General features: G+C 39.3%; 1 protein-coding gene across 1 annotated transcript in view; it reads right to left on the reverse strand.

Annotated features, from left to right (window-relative positions):
* col27a1b (collagen, type XXVII, alpha 1b) overlaps positions 1-15,701 on the reverse strand; it is a 137,671-nt gene extending 121,970 nt beyond the window's left edge. Inside the window, exons 1-3 of the mRNA XM_065284333.2 lie at positions 15,162-15,701; positions 11,974-12,044; positions 2,773-3,929 (exon numbers count right to left, since the gene is read on the reverse strand). Of these exons, the coding sequence (XP_065140405.1) occupies positions 2,773-3,929; positions 11,974-12,044; positions 15,162-15,214 (1,281 nt within the window). The 5' untranslated portion in view covers positions 15,215-15,701. The remainder of the gene's footprint in view (positions 1-2,772; positions 3,930-11,973; positions 12,045-15,161) is intronic.
* Between the last annotated feature and the right edge of the window lie 301 nt (positions 15,702-16,002).

Here is a 16,002-nt window from a genome sequence, read left to right on the forward strand (position 1 = left end):
TTATCTTTTTTCCGAAGCTGGTTTCTGTCATTTACTGTAGTTTTTATCACGCTGATGTAAATTCAAATGTTTGTTTTTAAAATAGGTTTGTGTTTAGTTAGTTATTTAATGATATAAAAACGGTGGTGTCACGTCATGATTGACAGCTGTGATATCGTGTGATATGCGCATTCTACGAGAGCGAGGGCAGGGTTTTGACTTCGCGGCTTCCCTTCCTGCTCACTAGTGCGCATGACTGGTCCCGAAATCGCTATTGCGCAGACTCAAGACCCAAGATGTCAGCGCCATATCGGGACACTGGCGGCTTCATTTTTCACCAATGGAAGAGAGCGAACAGGCGTCGTCCATCTTTTTTTACAGTCTATGGTTGAAATGCACAGTGAAACTATGGATAGTTATGTATATTATAGGCATTTCTGCCAAGAGATCCTTCTAAAAGTTACGCATTGCACCTTTAAATCCAAAAAGTGATGGGATAAGACAAATAAACGTATCTAACGCAACTTTGCTTATTAAGTACATTTACATTTATCCAGACCTTTTAATTCATAACAACTTACAGTGCATTATAAGGTATACATTTTATCAGTATGTGAATTTCCTGGGGAACAAACTCCATGACCTTTGTACTATAAACACAATGCTCTACAAGCTGAGCAACATGATCACTTGAAATAAAAAAGTTTAAGAAATTAAAATTTCTTTGGTGTAAACGTGATCTTCTGCCCTGCGACCTTACTATTAAACTACAAGGAAAAAGCGTGTAAGCATTACATAGCCCAAACTCCAGCAGCCGGTAATGGCCGTTCAAAGGATTTTATAAACTAGGCTTAAAACCAAGACCACCAAAAGCTCAAAGGCAACAATGACACTATTTTCCAACCTCCAGAAGTCTGCATCCAGAAGGGTCTCATAACCAGTAAAAGCTGTATTAGTGTGTGGTATATTATGTGCTGAGTCCTTGAGACGTAATGAAAACCAAACCAACATGAATCCATATTAATGTAAAGTAACATGCAGCGTTCAAATATAGCAAAAAAGGCAGACACTAAGGTCAAGGCATAGTGTAGAACCAGAGGACACATGGCCATGGCCAATAATTCTTCAAAATAATCAAAACTCACTTGCCATCTGGCCACCATACGACACAATTTAAATGGAAAGAAAATTATCTACATACCATGTAGCGCTAGTGGTCTGTTGCAAGCTGAAAACCTTGTCATTATGGTTTTGTAAGCTGGCTCAGCAAGAAAACTTTGACCTTCGCTAAAAGAATCTACTAGAATAAGATTTTAATGTAAACATGATCATTTGAGTAGTCTGACAGAACAGATGCACTCAATTATTGCAATGCCTCTTACGAATGTGATCTAAGGCAGGGATGGGCAACTTCGGTCCTGGAGGGCCGGTGTCCTGCAGAGTTTAGCTCCAACCATAATTAAACACACCTGAAGCAGCCAATTAAGGTCTTGCTAGGCATACTAGAAACATTTAGGCAGGTGTGCTGAGGCAAGTTGGAGCTAAACTCTGCAGGACACCGGCCCTCCAGGACCGAAGTTGCCCATCCCTGATCTAAGGTAAGGTTATTTTACCTGTCCAAAACACAACCTTAATTATTTTGTGTATGTGTTCACGTGGTTTATGTTTAAAAAACACATTATTATCCAGATTACAAATTATGAAAAATACAAAGTACAACCTCGCCCAGTAAGATGTCTTCAGGTTCGTGTTAACACAAACAGCCAGCAGACACGGAGTTAATGCGCAATTTGCAAGGGAAGGCAACTGATATCAGTGATGACCCGCTGGCTTAAGGGCGGAACAATGAGGCAAGATATTGGCCGTTTCTCAATCTGAAGACTGTAGCCTCCGGAGGTCGCATTTGCAAGCTGTTTGCAATCGCAAGTCTTATTTCATAACATTAACAATTATAAAGTTGACTATTATTCTTTGTTAATCATACATTGTTGTAATATGCTTATGACTTGCAAATGTCTGAAAATAATAAACCAGGCTTGATGACATATACAGCCTGCACATGCGACCTCCGGAAGCTGCAGCCTTCGGATTGAGAAACGTCCGCTCTCTCTTGGTCACTGAAAGTGGCGAAAAAGTATCAATCTGCGCTACCAGTACACTATCAGCGGCTGGAAATATTATAACCCCAAAAAGGTTTCTCACTTGTTTCATGAGTGGAAGTGCTACAATAAACATGCAGATATGCGCCGATCCCCTGGCTGCTCCGGGGCTCGGCTCAAACAGCCACCGAAAAGGCTACGCACAATTGCTTCACATTTACTTCACATGCCGCGTCTACAAACATGACTGCGCCGCTTTCCTCCTCTTCAAAGCGCGTGGGCGCTTCAGAGCGTCTTTCGTTGCTTAACCTAAGCATTGCTTGATGCTGTGATGAGCACCCACCCACCCAAGAAATGGACGCATGATGTCTGAAAGCCAATGTTGACATTTGAAATCACCCTAAAAAAACGCCCCATCCATTAGAATCTGGACTTTCTTTTGATAGACCCGCCCCACACATACACAACCCAGGCAACAAGGTCAATTAGTAAATACGCCCCTTACTGCTGATTGGCTACAAGTGTATTTTGGTACACGGCTCGACTCCCAAAGTGTTTTTCAAAAATCATGCACCCTGCCTTTAATGGAGAGCGCTGCATATTGAGTACCCCCAAAATTCGTACAAATACAGAGATATTACATTTGAGGTATATCTCATATCTAAGAGCATGAATAAACACTTCTAAGACTTACTGGTGGTCCAGGTTCCCCTTTCAGTCCAGGAATCCCAGCCAAGAGGGAGTACTGTGTTGGTTCCAGGTCAAAGGTTTGAAAACCGTCAGTGGCAGCAGGGGTGACAGAAATAAATGAGGTGTGTTTTCCTTCGACGAAGGAAAATCTCTGTGATGGAATTGTTGTCATGTCTGCCATACTGAATTTTGTTGTTGCAGAAGTTGGGATATCCAATTTATTTGTGGTTGGTTTGATAGTAACATCCGTTCCATTGTCTTGTAACATGTTATTTACAGTTGTCCTCAGGAGGTTCTTGGTCGGTCTGCTTTGTTGAGTTGGCTTTGGTGATGTTCCTACTGCGAGGGCGGCAATGACAGTTTGCGCCATTTCCTGTACCGGGAGCTGTAATGTGGGCTGGGGTATCGTTGGTGGCACTGTGCTTTGTACAGACAGGACAGCAGCAGGGTAAGATGAGATTAAAGTGGATGCGTTTAGACCTTGCAAGGTTTGCACCTTGCTTTGTCTGTCGATCGGGGTCTGAACCGTGACAGACACATTAGGGTCCAAAGGCAGCAGCGGTAGAAGAGGAGAGAGGTTTGGCCGAAACGTGTCAGCTTCCCTGCACTGTTTTTTAATGTACTTACAATAATTGTGAGCTGCCTTAGCAGAAGGATGTATATCAAACTGGCATATGGATCCTTCAAACTGCACCGAGTTCTGGCTCATTTTTCCCAAACGAAAGGAGCCCTCCGGATCCAGGGTTTCCTCGTTTTTAAAATGCAAATTTGCGTGAACGCTCGTTTTCCCACAAGAAGTATATAACGTAACACTCTGAGCTTGGATTTCCAAAGCCATGTTGTGCCACTGGCCATTGTGAACGTCATAATTGAAATATACAGTGTTCTGGCCCAAATAAACTAAGATTTTCCCAGGGATGAACTGCAGTCCCAGTTGCAGTCTTTTTCTCTTCGTCACAACGGTGAAGAGGAAAGCATTGTTAATGCGATGAGAACACACGCTTAGGATGAGCGTAAACGTTGTGCCCATCGACGTAGGCACGACGGATTTTACTGGGATGTCGATCCGCGCCCTCTGGGTTAGGATAATTCCGGATTTGAAGGGTATAACGCCTTGAGGCCTTTTTCCGACCAATCCCAGCCTTTGCAGGACATCCACATCTACAAAAAGGAAAAAAAATAATTATTCAAAAAGTCATTATTACGCATACATTATATGTAGGCCAAAGTAAGCAATAGATGTGATTGATTGTTGCAGGCGACAGAAGGATTGCACCTGCTTCTTACAATAACCATTAAAAAAATTGATCATTAACAGCTGCAAACACTCAAAAAAATGCTGGGTTATTTTTAACCCAGCGTTGGGTCAGAAAGGGACAAGTCTAGCAGCTGGGTTGAAATAAACCCAGAAAATGTTTATATTTGACCCAACAATTGGTTAAAACAACCCAGTATTTTGGGTTGAAACAACACAGCATTTTTGCACAAGGTTGAGGGTTTTGTTTTTCCGGTATTTTTTTCACGCTGCCAAAATACCACCTCCCGTCAATTATTGGAAATGTACAATGTTTTTTCAGAGAGTTATTGATGAACGTGTGTTTTGGTGGCATGTAAGTAAATTTTTTAATCATATGTTTTTTTTCAGTTTCTAAGTTGGGTGTGTAAAATACAAAATTCAATGCTTTGTCATATTAATCAGTGTCTTGTTGACTTTAACATGTACTGTACATCCATAAAGGTGATGTTAACTTGTATAAAAGCACTATACAGATAAACATAAAGATGGCCATGCATGCTTGCTGTAACTGCCTTTTTTACAGTCTTCCCATATTAAGAAAATGTAATTAACTGTGGTGTAGTAAAGTGGTAAAAAACAGTCAGTGTGATTTGTCTTCGGCCTGTCAGCTGTGAATATTAAGTAATGTGTTTAGAATATAAAACAAATGACGACATGCATCACAAAACCAAACAAAATCAAACCCAAATACATCCCATCTGAACAAAATCCAGCTTAACCATGGCAGTTAAAAAATATACCCCCTAGGAGAACTAAATGAAAAGCAGATGTTAATGGGATAATGTGTATACTTCTTTTCTCCCAAGTCATGTATCACTTAAACCATAGATAATGAACAGCAGATTGAAGTGGATTGATGAAAGCGAGAAGTATGCAGTAAGTCTGCAGTAGTTGTGTAAGCAAATACAAACCACTAAGTCACTAACATATTGACCAAATTGGAAACCATGAATAATTTCAGATCACACAAAAATCTTGAAGCAAAACACCATAAAACTGCAGTGATGAACTGCACGTGATTGACAGTCTGTTAGTTGTGTATGCTGAATGGCTGACACAATATAAAGATACATTATGTACATTATGGGTGCGTTTACATGACAATAATATAATAAAAAAAGAAAAAAACTTGCGCTTTTGAAAAGTTTTAGATGACAATATTGTCAAAATTTAATTTAATCTTCACAGATTAAAGAGCAACTATGGTCCGATTCATGATTTTACATTTCCTTTGTTGTGTAAGTGTGTATTAGTACATGTTAACGATATGCAAAAGGTACAAACCCCAAAGTAAACAATGATGCGAGTTATCGTCTCCAACGTAAATCTCTTTTCTTGGACTACAACAAACACACAGATTGTAGGCAACAGTTTACTTCCTGGGATTGGTGATGTAGACAATACCGTCATTATCAACTCCCACTTCGGACTCACAGCCTGTAAATTAACTCATGTTGTCATTGCATAGTGACCGAATCTTTTAAACATGGTAAGGAGCATTACATTTCCGGCTGACGTCAGAGGTATTCAGGCCAATCATCGTACAGATTAGCTGGCCAATCAGGGACACAGAGCTTTTCAAATCGATGAGTTTTGTACAAAATCGATGCGTTTGAGGAAAGCAGTATATCTAGAGCTATAAAAATGTACGGTATGTGGAAAATAATGTGTTTTTTAACCATAAACCACGCAAACACATTGTTTTATACCAAATACACAAAATAACTAAGCGAGCGTCTCATTCACTAAGCATGGGTACGGACAAATTTGTTCGTAAAATGTGCGTACGGACGTTTTAACTTCAAATCATGATTTAACAAAAACTTTCGTAGTATTTTTTTAAATGTATGCAAAAACGTAAGAACAACTTAGACCACACAGACTTAATAATCATGAACAAGGAAAAATAATATAACACAAATATATATTATAGCGTTCTTTTTCCTTGTTCATGATTATTGCGCACATGTGGTCTAAGTTAAAGGGGGGTTCAATGGTATTTTAAGCATTCTGACTTATTAACACAGTTACAGAGTTGTTTCCTCATGCTAAACGTAGGCAAAGTGTCAAAAAAGCAGTTGGACATGTTACAGAGTATTTCTGTGCCGAATGCACTTCGCCAGGGTTCGTACAAGTTTCGGAAAGTTTTTTTCGATTAGAGGTCCAACTGACGTTTCAGGGGTTTTCTATACGTATCACTTCTTTATATGGGCACTTCCCCCGGAAAACCCCGCCCACCCGTCAATCAGCGGGAGACGCTAGAGCTTGCAAACATCTTATCACGCCACTCAGCTTTGTTTAATTTCAAAACTCAACAATGGCACGAAAGATGAAGTGTGTTTTTGGATGTAAGGAGAAGAAATCCAGCTTTATGAAGCCAATGGATATAGTTTATTATCCGGGGTAGTAGCGGAGTTTTGCGTGTGTGTTTGATGCGGAGGATTTTCCCAACCGGGTCATGACGAGTTGCACGCGGTAAGAAAGACTTCTGTCTTATGTTGGAAATAGTCGCGTGCATATTATATAAATGACACGAACATGCAGTGAATCATAAGTTAAAACAGTGTTGTATAGTGTTGCATGACTCGTACTCGCTCCTCCCGCGGTATAACTCCTCCTTCTTAATTTTTTCGTACGTTATCGGAAAGATTCGGTAAACCTAATCTTTCTTTTATAAATCTGATTAAACTAAAGACTCTTCGGAGATATAAAGGATGTCATACTACTATAGAGGTACTCCAGATTAACATCAGAAATGCAGAAACAGCGTGTGTTACGTGAGCTTTAAGTAAGTTAAAAAGGTCCCTACGCACATTTTACGAACAAATTTGTTTAAAATGTGCTTAGTAAATGAGACCCATTGTTTTTTTAACAATGAAATTAGGAGCTCTTTAATACAAATTTTATAAATACAGACTCTGGGGCGGATCCGGATGCTATCCGAGTATGCTTATGACGCCACCGTTTTCACAAATTTGCATTTTAGTAGTTTACACGGAGACGATAACATTATTGTTTTCAAAAACGACCACTTAAAAATAGTTTTCTAAAGTTTGTGTTTTCAGGCCCTCAAAACTGTTGTTGTATAACACCAAAAGAGGACAGTCCAAATCATTGACAAAATGCCTTGCATTGGGTTACTTGTCGTAAATTGCTGCTTTCAAATCACACAACATGTTGTCGCTTGGGTTCTTGCCCCATCCACTTTCCAGCCCCATTTCACTTTTTGGACCTATTCACCTTCTTGGATCTATTTGATCCAAAATCTGCTCCATATAAAACATCAGATAAGTAAAAAAAATGTAGGTTATTCTAATGTCCTGGCACATTTTTACTTTCGGTGAGGTAAGAAAAAAAGCTTGTCATCGCAATCTTTGCATGATGTTGGTTAGACATCCCAACCTGCAAAAAGTCATTTCATTTTGATAGCGGCTCCCTGTATGATGCCCGCAAATTAACCAGACTTGTGATGTCTGGTTACACAGAATGAGAGTGAAAGCAAAGGCCTTGTTACAATCACTAAAGTTGACGTAAGCCAGTGTGTGCCGACGAAATGAAACAGTATGCCGTGTAAACCGCCGCACTCAGCATCGGTTGCCAAAACCAAGCTGAAACATGAGCAAAAAACTATAATTTTCAACAACAAAAAAAAATCTGTTACCCTTGAATGAATGTCAGAATAAATGATTAGTGGAAAGTGGGACGTCATACACTTGAAATCATCTTTTAAACTAAAGAAAAGCGCAAGAATTCCAGAAACATGCATACTGTGGCTAACAGATTTGAGCTGATCATAAGTGATTTGATGGATATCCTGAAAACAAGGGCCGCTCTCATACAGTATGGAAAAATCATCATAAATACAGTCAGAAACAAAGGCATCGTTCACGACTTGTTCAAAACTTAATGGCTGTTTCGTTCCATTAATCTCCGATGCAGATGTTGTTACTGTACACTTTCATGAATGTAAGTGAGCAGATACACTGCAGATGTTGCCTTGAATCTGATGGATGATAACCTCCCACGAAATACAGAGCAAATATGAGAATTTCAGACACACCTTTGATATGAAACCAATGAGTTCACACTGGAAATTAAAACAGCAACATCTTGAATAAGGGAAAATATTGCAGTTCTTCATGTCATGAATAACTCATGAATCCATTACAGCGAGAATTTGAGGCTATACGACCAAAAACCGCAATTTCTGTGACCGCTGTACATGGCAAAGATAAACCACAAGCATGATTTATGCCAGATGACCATGGGATCTGTCTTATTCATTACATAACCAGAACTTTGTAAATCCACAGATTCACAAAAGCCAAATAGAGATGATACCGGCAAAATAAGTCCAACTACTTTCTAGAGAACTGGTAGCTTTTCTCAGTTCTGAGTCATGGAAAGCTCCAATGAACTGTAACACTAGTCTGTGAATCCAAGTCTTGTCATGCTTCCTCAAACTTTACTACATGGCAGTGTGATGTGAGGTCTGGACTTTAAAGTGCACATATTATGCAAAATCCACTTTTACAAGGTGTTTGGACATAAAAACGAGAGAGAGGTTGTTGCCAACACACATTTATTTCTCATTAAACCAAAGCAGTCTCATTAGACATGCTGTTTTGATTCTCTTGTTAATGTGACATCACAATGATAAAGCCTTGCACGTGGCCACTGACTGACTTGGTAATTTTACCCAAAAGTTTTTTTTAAATGTTAAATATACTATTGTCTCAGACTGTATTCACAGGAATCAGATAAATTTTTAACCGAAAGCGCCCAATGTCTGTTGGTAAGGGGGCGAGGAGCTGTACCTTTGCATTTAAATGTACAGATATGAAAACAGCTCTTTTTGCCGCCACTCAAATAGGGGCATTTGGACTAGAGCCCTGCACAGCCAAAAAACCCAGCCCTAACCCGGCCCTGGCCCGTGGTGTTCAAGCCCTACCCGACCCCAGCCTGACAATGCTTTTTTTTCAGCCCGAACCCGATCCGAGACCAACATCAATCACTTTTGAGCTCTCTCTGAAACGTGCGCTCTTTGATGTGCTCTCTCTCTCTAACGCGCGCTGTCTCTGTTACACATGCAAACACACACACGTTACACGCTACTAAGAGGTAAACTTTTTTATAGATGAAAATCAGTTATGTGACCTTTTACGTCATGCCGCCATCTTGAGTGCCTACCGAGTACCAGTAGGCTACTGACAAGCATTGGCTAGCTTGATATGATTTACCAATTTCTTATTTTTAACTGTCTATGATTCTTACGGATACAGTAAAGGGCTACGAAAGACAACTTTTCGCACCTCGACTGTCATGAAAAGAAACGCTTCTTTAAAAAAATATCTTGATTAGGGTGTGATGCCTACTCGATCCCTGATGCGTTCTTCCAGCCGCTCTCCGCTGCTACCACTATTTTTACAACACTAAGGCACGACACAACATGAAACTTTGCTCGAAGTATCACCTGCATCTCTACACATGAACGCGAGCATTGAGAACATTGTTTGTGTACATTGTTTTGAGTTTACTGAAAAGAAAGGTTGTTGAACAACTGACCAACTGGCTGTTATGAGCCGTTTCTCAATATGCGTTCTTGTCTGTACTTGTGTTCTTGTGGACTAGTGAAACGTCATCAGTCGCGGCCCAAGTACTGTTCCAATTCAAAGTTCGCATCAAGCCCAAGTTCACGTAAAATCCCCGGATGTGTTCTTGATCCGCCCATTTTATCGAGGATGCATCAGAGGAGACTTGTGTGGACTTATGACAGCGAAGTTTCCCAGAATGCATTTCGCGTCAGGAGTTCGTTCTTCCGAGTCTGAACTTGCAAGTTCGAACTACGAAGGACGCAAGTCCGAGTTCGGCGTACTTAGTTTTGAGAAACGGCTATGGTGTCTGCTCGTCATCTCTGCCAGACGTAAAGAATCGATTTCCGAATGCGAATGAATGAATCTCATATGTGGCTCCTTTTTCAACTAGAAGGTCAATATTGTTTTTCACTTGCGACAAAACAACGAATTACATTTCATTTACATGAAACTATGCTTTAGGAGCTATCCATCTTTACCCTCCTCCCTCCTTACATCGCATTCGGAGATCGATACATCTTGACTGGCAAAATGGTGGCGAGCGGTCACCAAATCAACCAAAGTCAGCTGTTCAAAACCTTTTTTGTAGTAAACTCTGTGTACACAATGTTCTCAATGCTCGAGTTCATGTGTAGAGACACATGTGATACTTCGAGCAAAGTATCATGTTGTGTCGAGCCTTTTTAGCGTTGTAAAAATAGAGATTTTGATGCTCACAACAATTTAAGGCATAGCTTCTAGTTCTTTTGTGACCACTTCAGTTACTCAAAATGGCGGAAGACAAGTGAGTGACGTCAGCTGATATTCATGTATAGGCCTGAAACATCATGCCCAAAATTATTGGACGAACTGTCCATTACACAGAAGCATAAACATGAAGGGAGAATATAGTGCTACGGGATCAAACCGCAAAAAAGAGCAAATAAACGGCCTACCTTTCTTTGCTTTTCAGTAACTGAACTGAAAAACAATGTTCAAAACAATGTCCAAAAATAACTCTTCGCCAACTGGCTAATTCTAAACTTTTATCAGCTCCCCACGATCCAACTTCTCCTTGATGCCCTGCATGGTCAATGGTCAGTGTCACTTGCTTAATACGGGTGTCACGGTTTCGATTTTAAATCGAAATCGATCAAAATTAAGTCACAACCTCGAACCTCAAATTAAAAAATGGAATCGTTGATGCTGCCACGCCCCCCATGTCACGTCCAGTTGGCTTGCCAAGCTTTTGTAGTGTTAACGCACATGCGGTTGAATGTGTTCGAACAGCCACACAAGACCGCAATCTTTCCGCCCATTTATCTAATCTGAGGTACTGAACACAATGTTTTACGTCTTTTCTGACTTCTGACTTTCTGACTTCTGGCGCGAACACACGGTTAACAGCTATTTTTAGCCTTTCATTGATAAAACTAAAGCGGCTGATCTCCGCACTTTCATTTTGCAAGCGTGTGAAAGTTGCGCGATCCTATTTCATCAATTATGCTGAAAATTCGCAAATATTAGATGTCATAAAAGTCTCGTCTAAAAATGGCATAGCATTTTTTGTGCTTAAAAAAAAAATCGAGAAACTAATTGAATCGTGACTTTAGAATCGAAAATTTAATCGAATCGAGAATTTGGAGAATCGTGACATCCCTACTGTTTAATGCACTTAAGTGATGCGCGTTGTGTGTACGTGTATGCGTGTTGCGTTTGTGTTACTTTCTTATGTGATGTATAATATTTACAATATAATCAATATAACAATATTTCATTCACACTTTGTGGGCCCAGCCTGCCGGGCACCGTCGGGCCCCGACGGGCTTGCAGGACTCTAATTTGGACATGCTATAACAAATGATCTGTGGAGCATTTTGAGATAAACAGACACATTCTAGGCACACCTGAGACTTATATTACATCTCATAAAAATGGTCAAAATAGGTTCCCTTTAACGCAGTCGTGTACAGTAGCTAAAAGTTTTACAGCATAGATGTCAATTCAAAACACTTTCGATTGCTCATTAAATTAAATACAGGTTATACAAGTGTTTTTCTAAACCAATCTAAAAGATTAAGGGGCGGTTTCCCAGACAGGGATTGGACTAATCCTAGACTAAAATAAATGTAAGAGCTGTCCAAACTGATAACAACTTGCACTGACATATCTTAAAATACATCAGTGCCCTTTGTTTTGCCTTAAAATTCACACAAGTAATGTTTTTAGTAGGGCATGTTTGTTATATTACCCAATTAAACTAAGGCCTAGTCCTGGCTTCAGCTAGTCCCTGTCCGGGAAACCACCTCTAAAATGTTTAGCTCATGAATCTTACCTTCAGACTGGGACTGTGCAAACCCCAGACAACAGGTACAGTACAGGACCATACAGAGAAACACAGCTCTCCTGTAAAAACAGAAATACAGTTAGTCAACAAACCTAACCGAATCCTATCATATCTATTTAGTAGTAGTCATGCACTCTAAATAATGCTGGGTTATTTTTAACCCAGTGTGGGCAAAAAGGGACAAACCCCACACATTAGGTTAGAATTTAACCTAAATGCTGAGTTGTTTTAACAAATATAATCTTTTTCTGGGATAATTCATCCCAACGGATGTGTTTGTCCCTTTTTGACCCAACGCTGGGATAAAAATAACCCACCATTTTTTAAGGTCCCATAAGAACCTTAACAGGAATTTTCCTATTTTAATCATTATGTTAATGTGGCCTTATACACCTTTGTGGTTTATATCTTAAAATCTAAGAATGTATAAACATGTGACTAGTCGATTGAGATCTAATGTACGCGTACTGCAAGTAATAAAATCAGATGTCCACCAATAGTACTGTATATTAGGATGCTAAAGCAAAATTGGCTGAAAAGAGCCCATAAGTCTATCCAAAATAAGATTTATGGCTTCTGCACGTCTCTCTTCTCTCAGCTACTGAAATAAAATATTGGTATTGCATCGTTCCACTACACTAAGGCATCACCACATTCATCTAAATAACCAGTCTGGTTACTGTCCAACATCAACACTGCATCAGCCAGAGGACGAAGAACTCTTTACCATAAACTCCAACAGCTGGATCTGCTCAGTGGGCAGTCAGAGAGTTTATCATCTGCCTGGAAGCCAAAACATTGTGATGCTCTGTATAAAAAATGTGTTTTGCCAAGTCTGGGATTCTGAGGGTTCATTTTAAGAGGTCCCTGTTCAACTCATATACAGAAATGTATTTTTGCATGTCTTCTAACTATGTATAAATGAGTAATGCTGATACATTTGATTTGTGTGGTGCATAATAATATCATAAATTTTCATATATAAAGTCTCAAAATTGGCATTTATGTTTATTCGATTCTGCTTTCATGTAAGGGTAACACTTTATGGGATCTCTGAATTCTCGATGTTTGGTTATACATTCGTTTTCTGCCCCCATGTGCTGACACTGTGAATACGGGAAAGTAAAAACTTGAATACTGTATGTTTTAGTGCAGTCAGCATTTCTTTGTCATACAGTAGACATGAGCTATGAACGTGTGCCAATCACACCTCCCATCCACAGTCTCACCACAGATCATAATGCATTAGAGAGAGAGAGAGGAGAGAGAGAGATACAGTACATATTACTTTTTCTTTGTAAACACTATTTGCACTACTTGTGCACAGCCCATCTGCAAAAGCCAAATATGCACATTTAAAATGAAAACTAAAAGAAAAAGAATATATGTCTATTTTTTGGGAAATTGTGAATGCATCATTAACATTTATGCATTTGGCCATGGGCGTCGGAACCATTATACGTGGGTGGGACAGGACCCACCCACTTTTTAAGACCAATGATAATGGACCCACCCACTTTTTCTCTAATTTAGCGCATTTGTCTGTTCACTTATCAAAGCGCTGTTAGTCCAAATCAATTCCACTAAAGCAGGGATCCCTAACCTCTGCTTTATTTACACCGCGGACCCGTTTCAGCTTTTAAACATAATTCGCGGGGGTGAGTGGACGCTGAGTTGCTGTTCAAACATAGTGCTGAAAAACCTAATTTGCAAAATGTATAACGTTTTAAACAGAAGTAAATGTCAAACAACCATGCATTAGGAAAATTAATAACTGCTTTATTTATAGTATATTTTCTATAGACGTGTAAAACCATATTATAGCGGATTATTTTATTTTCATTGTTTCACGAGTTTGCCTGCCCATTTAGTCTTAATAATTAACGGTAAACGAATAGCTTGGTGTTCTTAAAGGCAGCTCGAACCTTAGGTCGGACTCGAGCCCCAAGTTCAAGACACAGAAGAAAAAAAGAGGAGATGATGAGGAGAGATGCCAGAAGAATTGCGTCTGTCGCGGAGGCACAGAGACTCCCGTTTTGCTTTTAATGATAATTAACACAGCACTAAATGTGGTTCCTTTCAAACGTTAAAAGTGTAGGCTACTCGTTAAAATATTATTACTGCTGTAAAATAGATTATTTTGATTATGGCACGATCGCTGGATAATTTTCAAGTTTTTTTTACATTTGCAAATAATTCATAAAGTCATACCTCTGTTTAATCGATTGTGTTTTAGAAGTACACATGCTCAAACTCTTATGACAGCATTGTTTCCCGACGGATACCATAAAATAAAGTGATCTCATTTCCAGAATCTCATATTTATATGAGATTGGGTATAACAAATAAAAAAGGTATACAAAAGTTGTATCAGTTTACCTTCATTCGTTTTTCTTACCTTTTATTTCCTCAAAATAAAAAATAAACATTGTAGCCTACTTTCAGCAGAGTAGAGAAAAAAAATGACACAGAGAAAGATAAATGAAACATGACATCTGTCATTATTTGCAAAATATTTAAAGGGCTATTACCAGAATTTCGACCGCAATAGGCTACTGTCTTTAATTTAATAATCGCAAATGTTCAGGCTAATTAAAAGGTAACATGAAAATGTCATCTATTGCAGTAAATGTATTTTTCAGGGGGGGGGGGGGGGTTATGTGGGGACCCACCCACTTTTCATTTGCTTCCGACGCCCATGCATTTGGCAGACGCAATTATCAAAAAATAAATAAAATAATTAATTAAAAATACAGTGCATTTATTTTATCAATAGCCTATGTGTTTTCCTAAGAACACTTAAACAACTCATCCTGTCAAAAGAAAACAGCTGGACACTGCTGGCCAACAATTTCACAAACCATTCAGATTTCCAAACTAATGCCGACTTTCAGGTAAACAATACGTCCCTATCCCTTATTTAATTTAAAAGTAAAACAATTCCTCCACAACTTGTTGATCAAATAAAACAGTTTTGTTTTGCAATGCGCAAATTCCGCTAGCGCGTCCCATTCATTCACCAAGTTTCCTAAACACCCAGAATAAACATCATAACGAACCTCTCCGCGTCCTGAACATGAACTTTACCTTATGTAACCGAGCTGACAAGTCAAATTTATGACCTCTTAAACTTCTTTCTGAAATAATAAAATAAGTGTCTAAATACTGATACTCACCCCCCGACTCCAGCTGCTTTGAGTTTGGAGACCGGGGCATTGTCCGCCTCCATCGCGCTTACTTCATACTTCCTCCGTAGTGTTTAGTGCAGTCAACACATGGTAGATTTGTTGAATACTTCCATATCATAATTTCAAAGACTGAATGCAACAGTGCGGCACAACACTACATGCCGTAGTTATTCCCAAATTCCAAATCTAACACTTCCCGGACAGGGTAAACCGCGACGCGCAACGCAAAGTTCTCCATTTGACTTAAGACGCGATGATGCATACAACTGGAAAGTTAAGTCCGAGCGGCACAGGCATGACTGTCCAAGGTGAAGTGCAGACGTTTAGTTAAGTTGCCGACTATGTCTCAAGTATTTAGTAAGCATGCTGAAGTTTGAGTAAGCACTGGACACATAGTTCCCTCTGTCGCCCTCAGGTGTCTTTGCGAGAATAAGCACTTAATAGCAGAGGTTCAGTGGAAGATGTCTTTTTTCATTTTTCTTTCGTCAGATAAATAGCTTAAAAAGCACAAAACTAGTATGATAAAATTGGGGCGTCACACCATGCAATGTTAGGATATTTAACAGACAGAAATTTAAATACAAATATGATGAGTCAGTGCAGTAGGATGTGGCCTTTATGATTTATGGATCACATGTCCTCCCTAAAAGTTGTTGGCTCCCCCTGCAATTCATTTTTTTTATTATGACTTCTATTTGGCAATTTGCTCATTTGAAACAGTATCTTGTAGGGTCATTTATCTATAAAAGATATAAATTGCGTTATAAAAACATACACCTCCCTTTCAGAATGTTTACATACTGTATCAAATCACAACTTTGGACTAAAC

Source organism: Paramisgurnus dabryanus, chromosome 5 (assembly GCF_030506205.2).
Source record: "Paramisgurnus dabryanus chromosome 5, PD_genome_1.1, whole genome shotgun sequence".
In the NCBI taxonomy this organism is placed as follows: Eukaryota; Metazoa; Chordata; class Actinopteri; order Cypriniformes; family Cobitidae; genus Paramisgurnus; species Paramisgurnus dabryanus.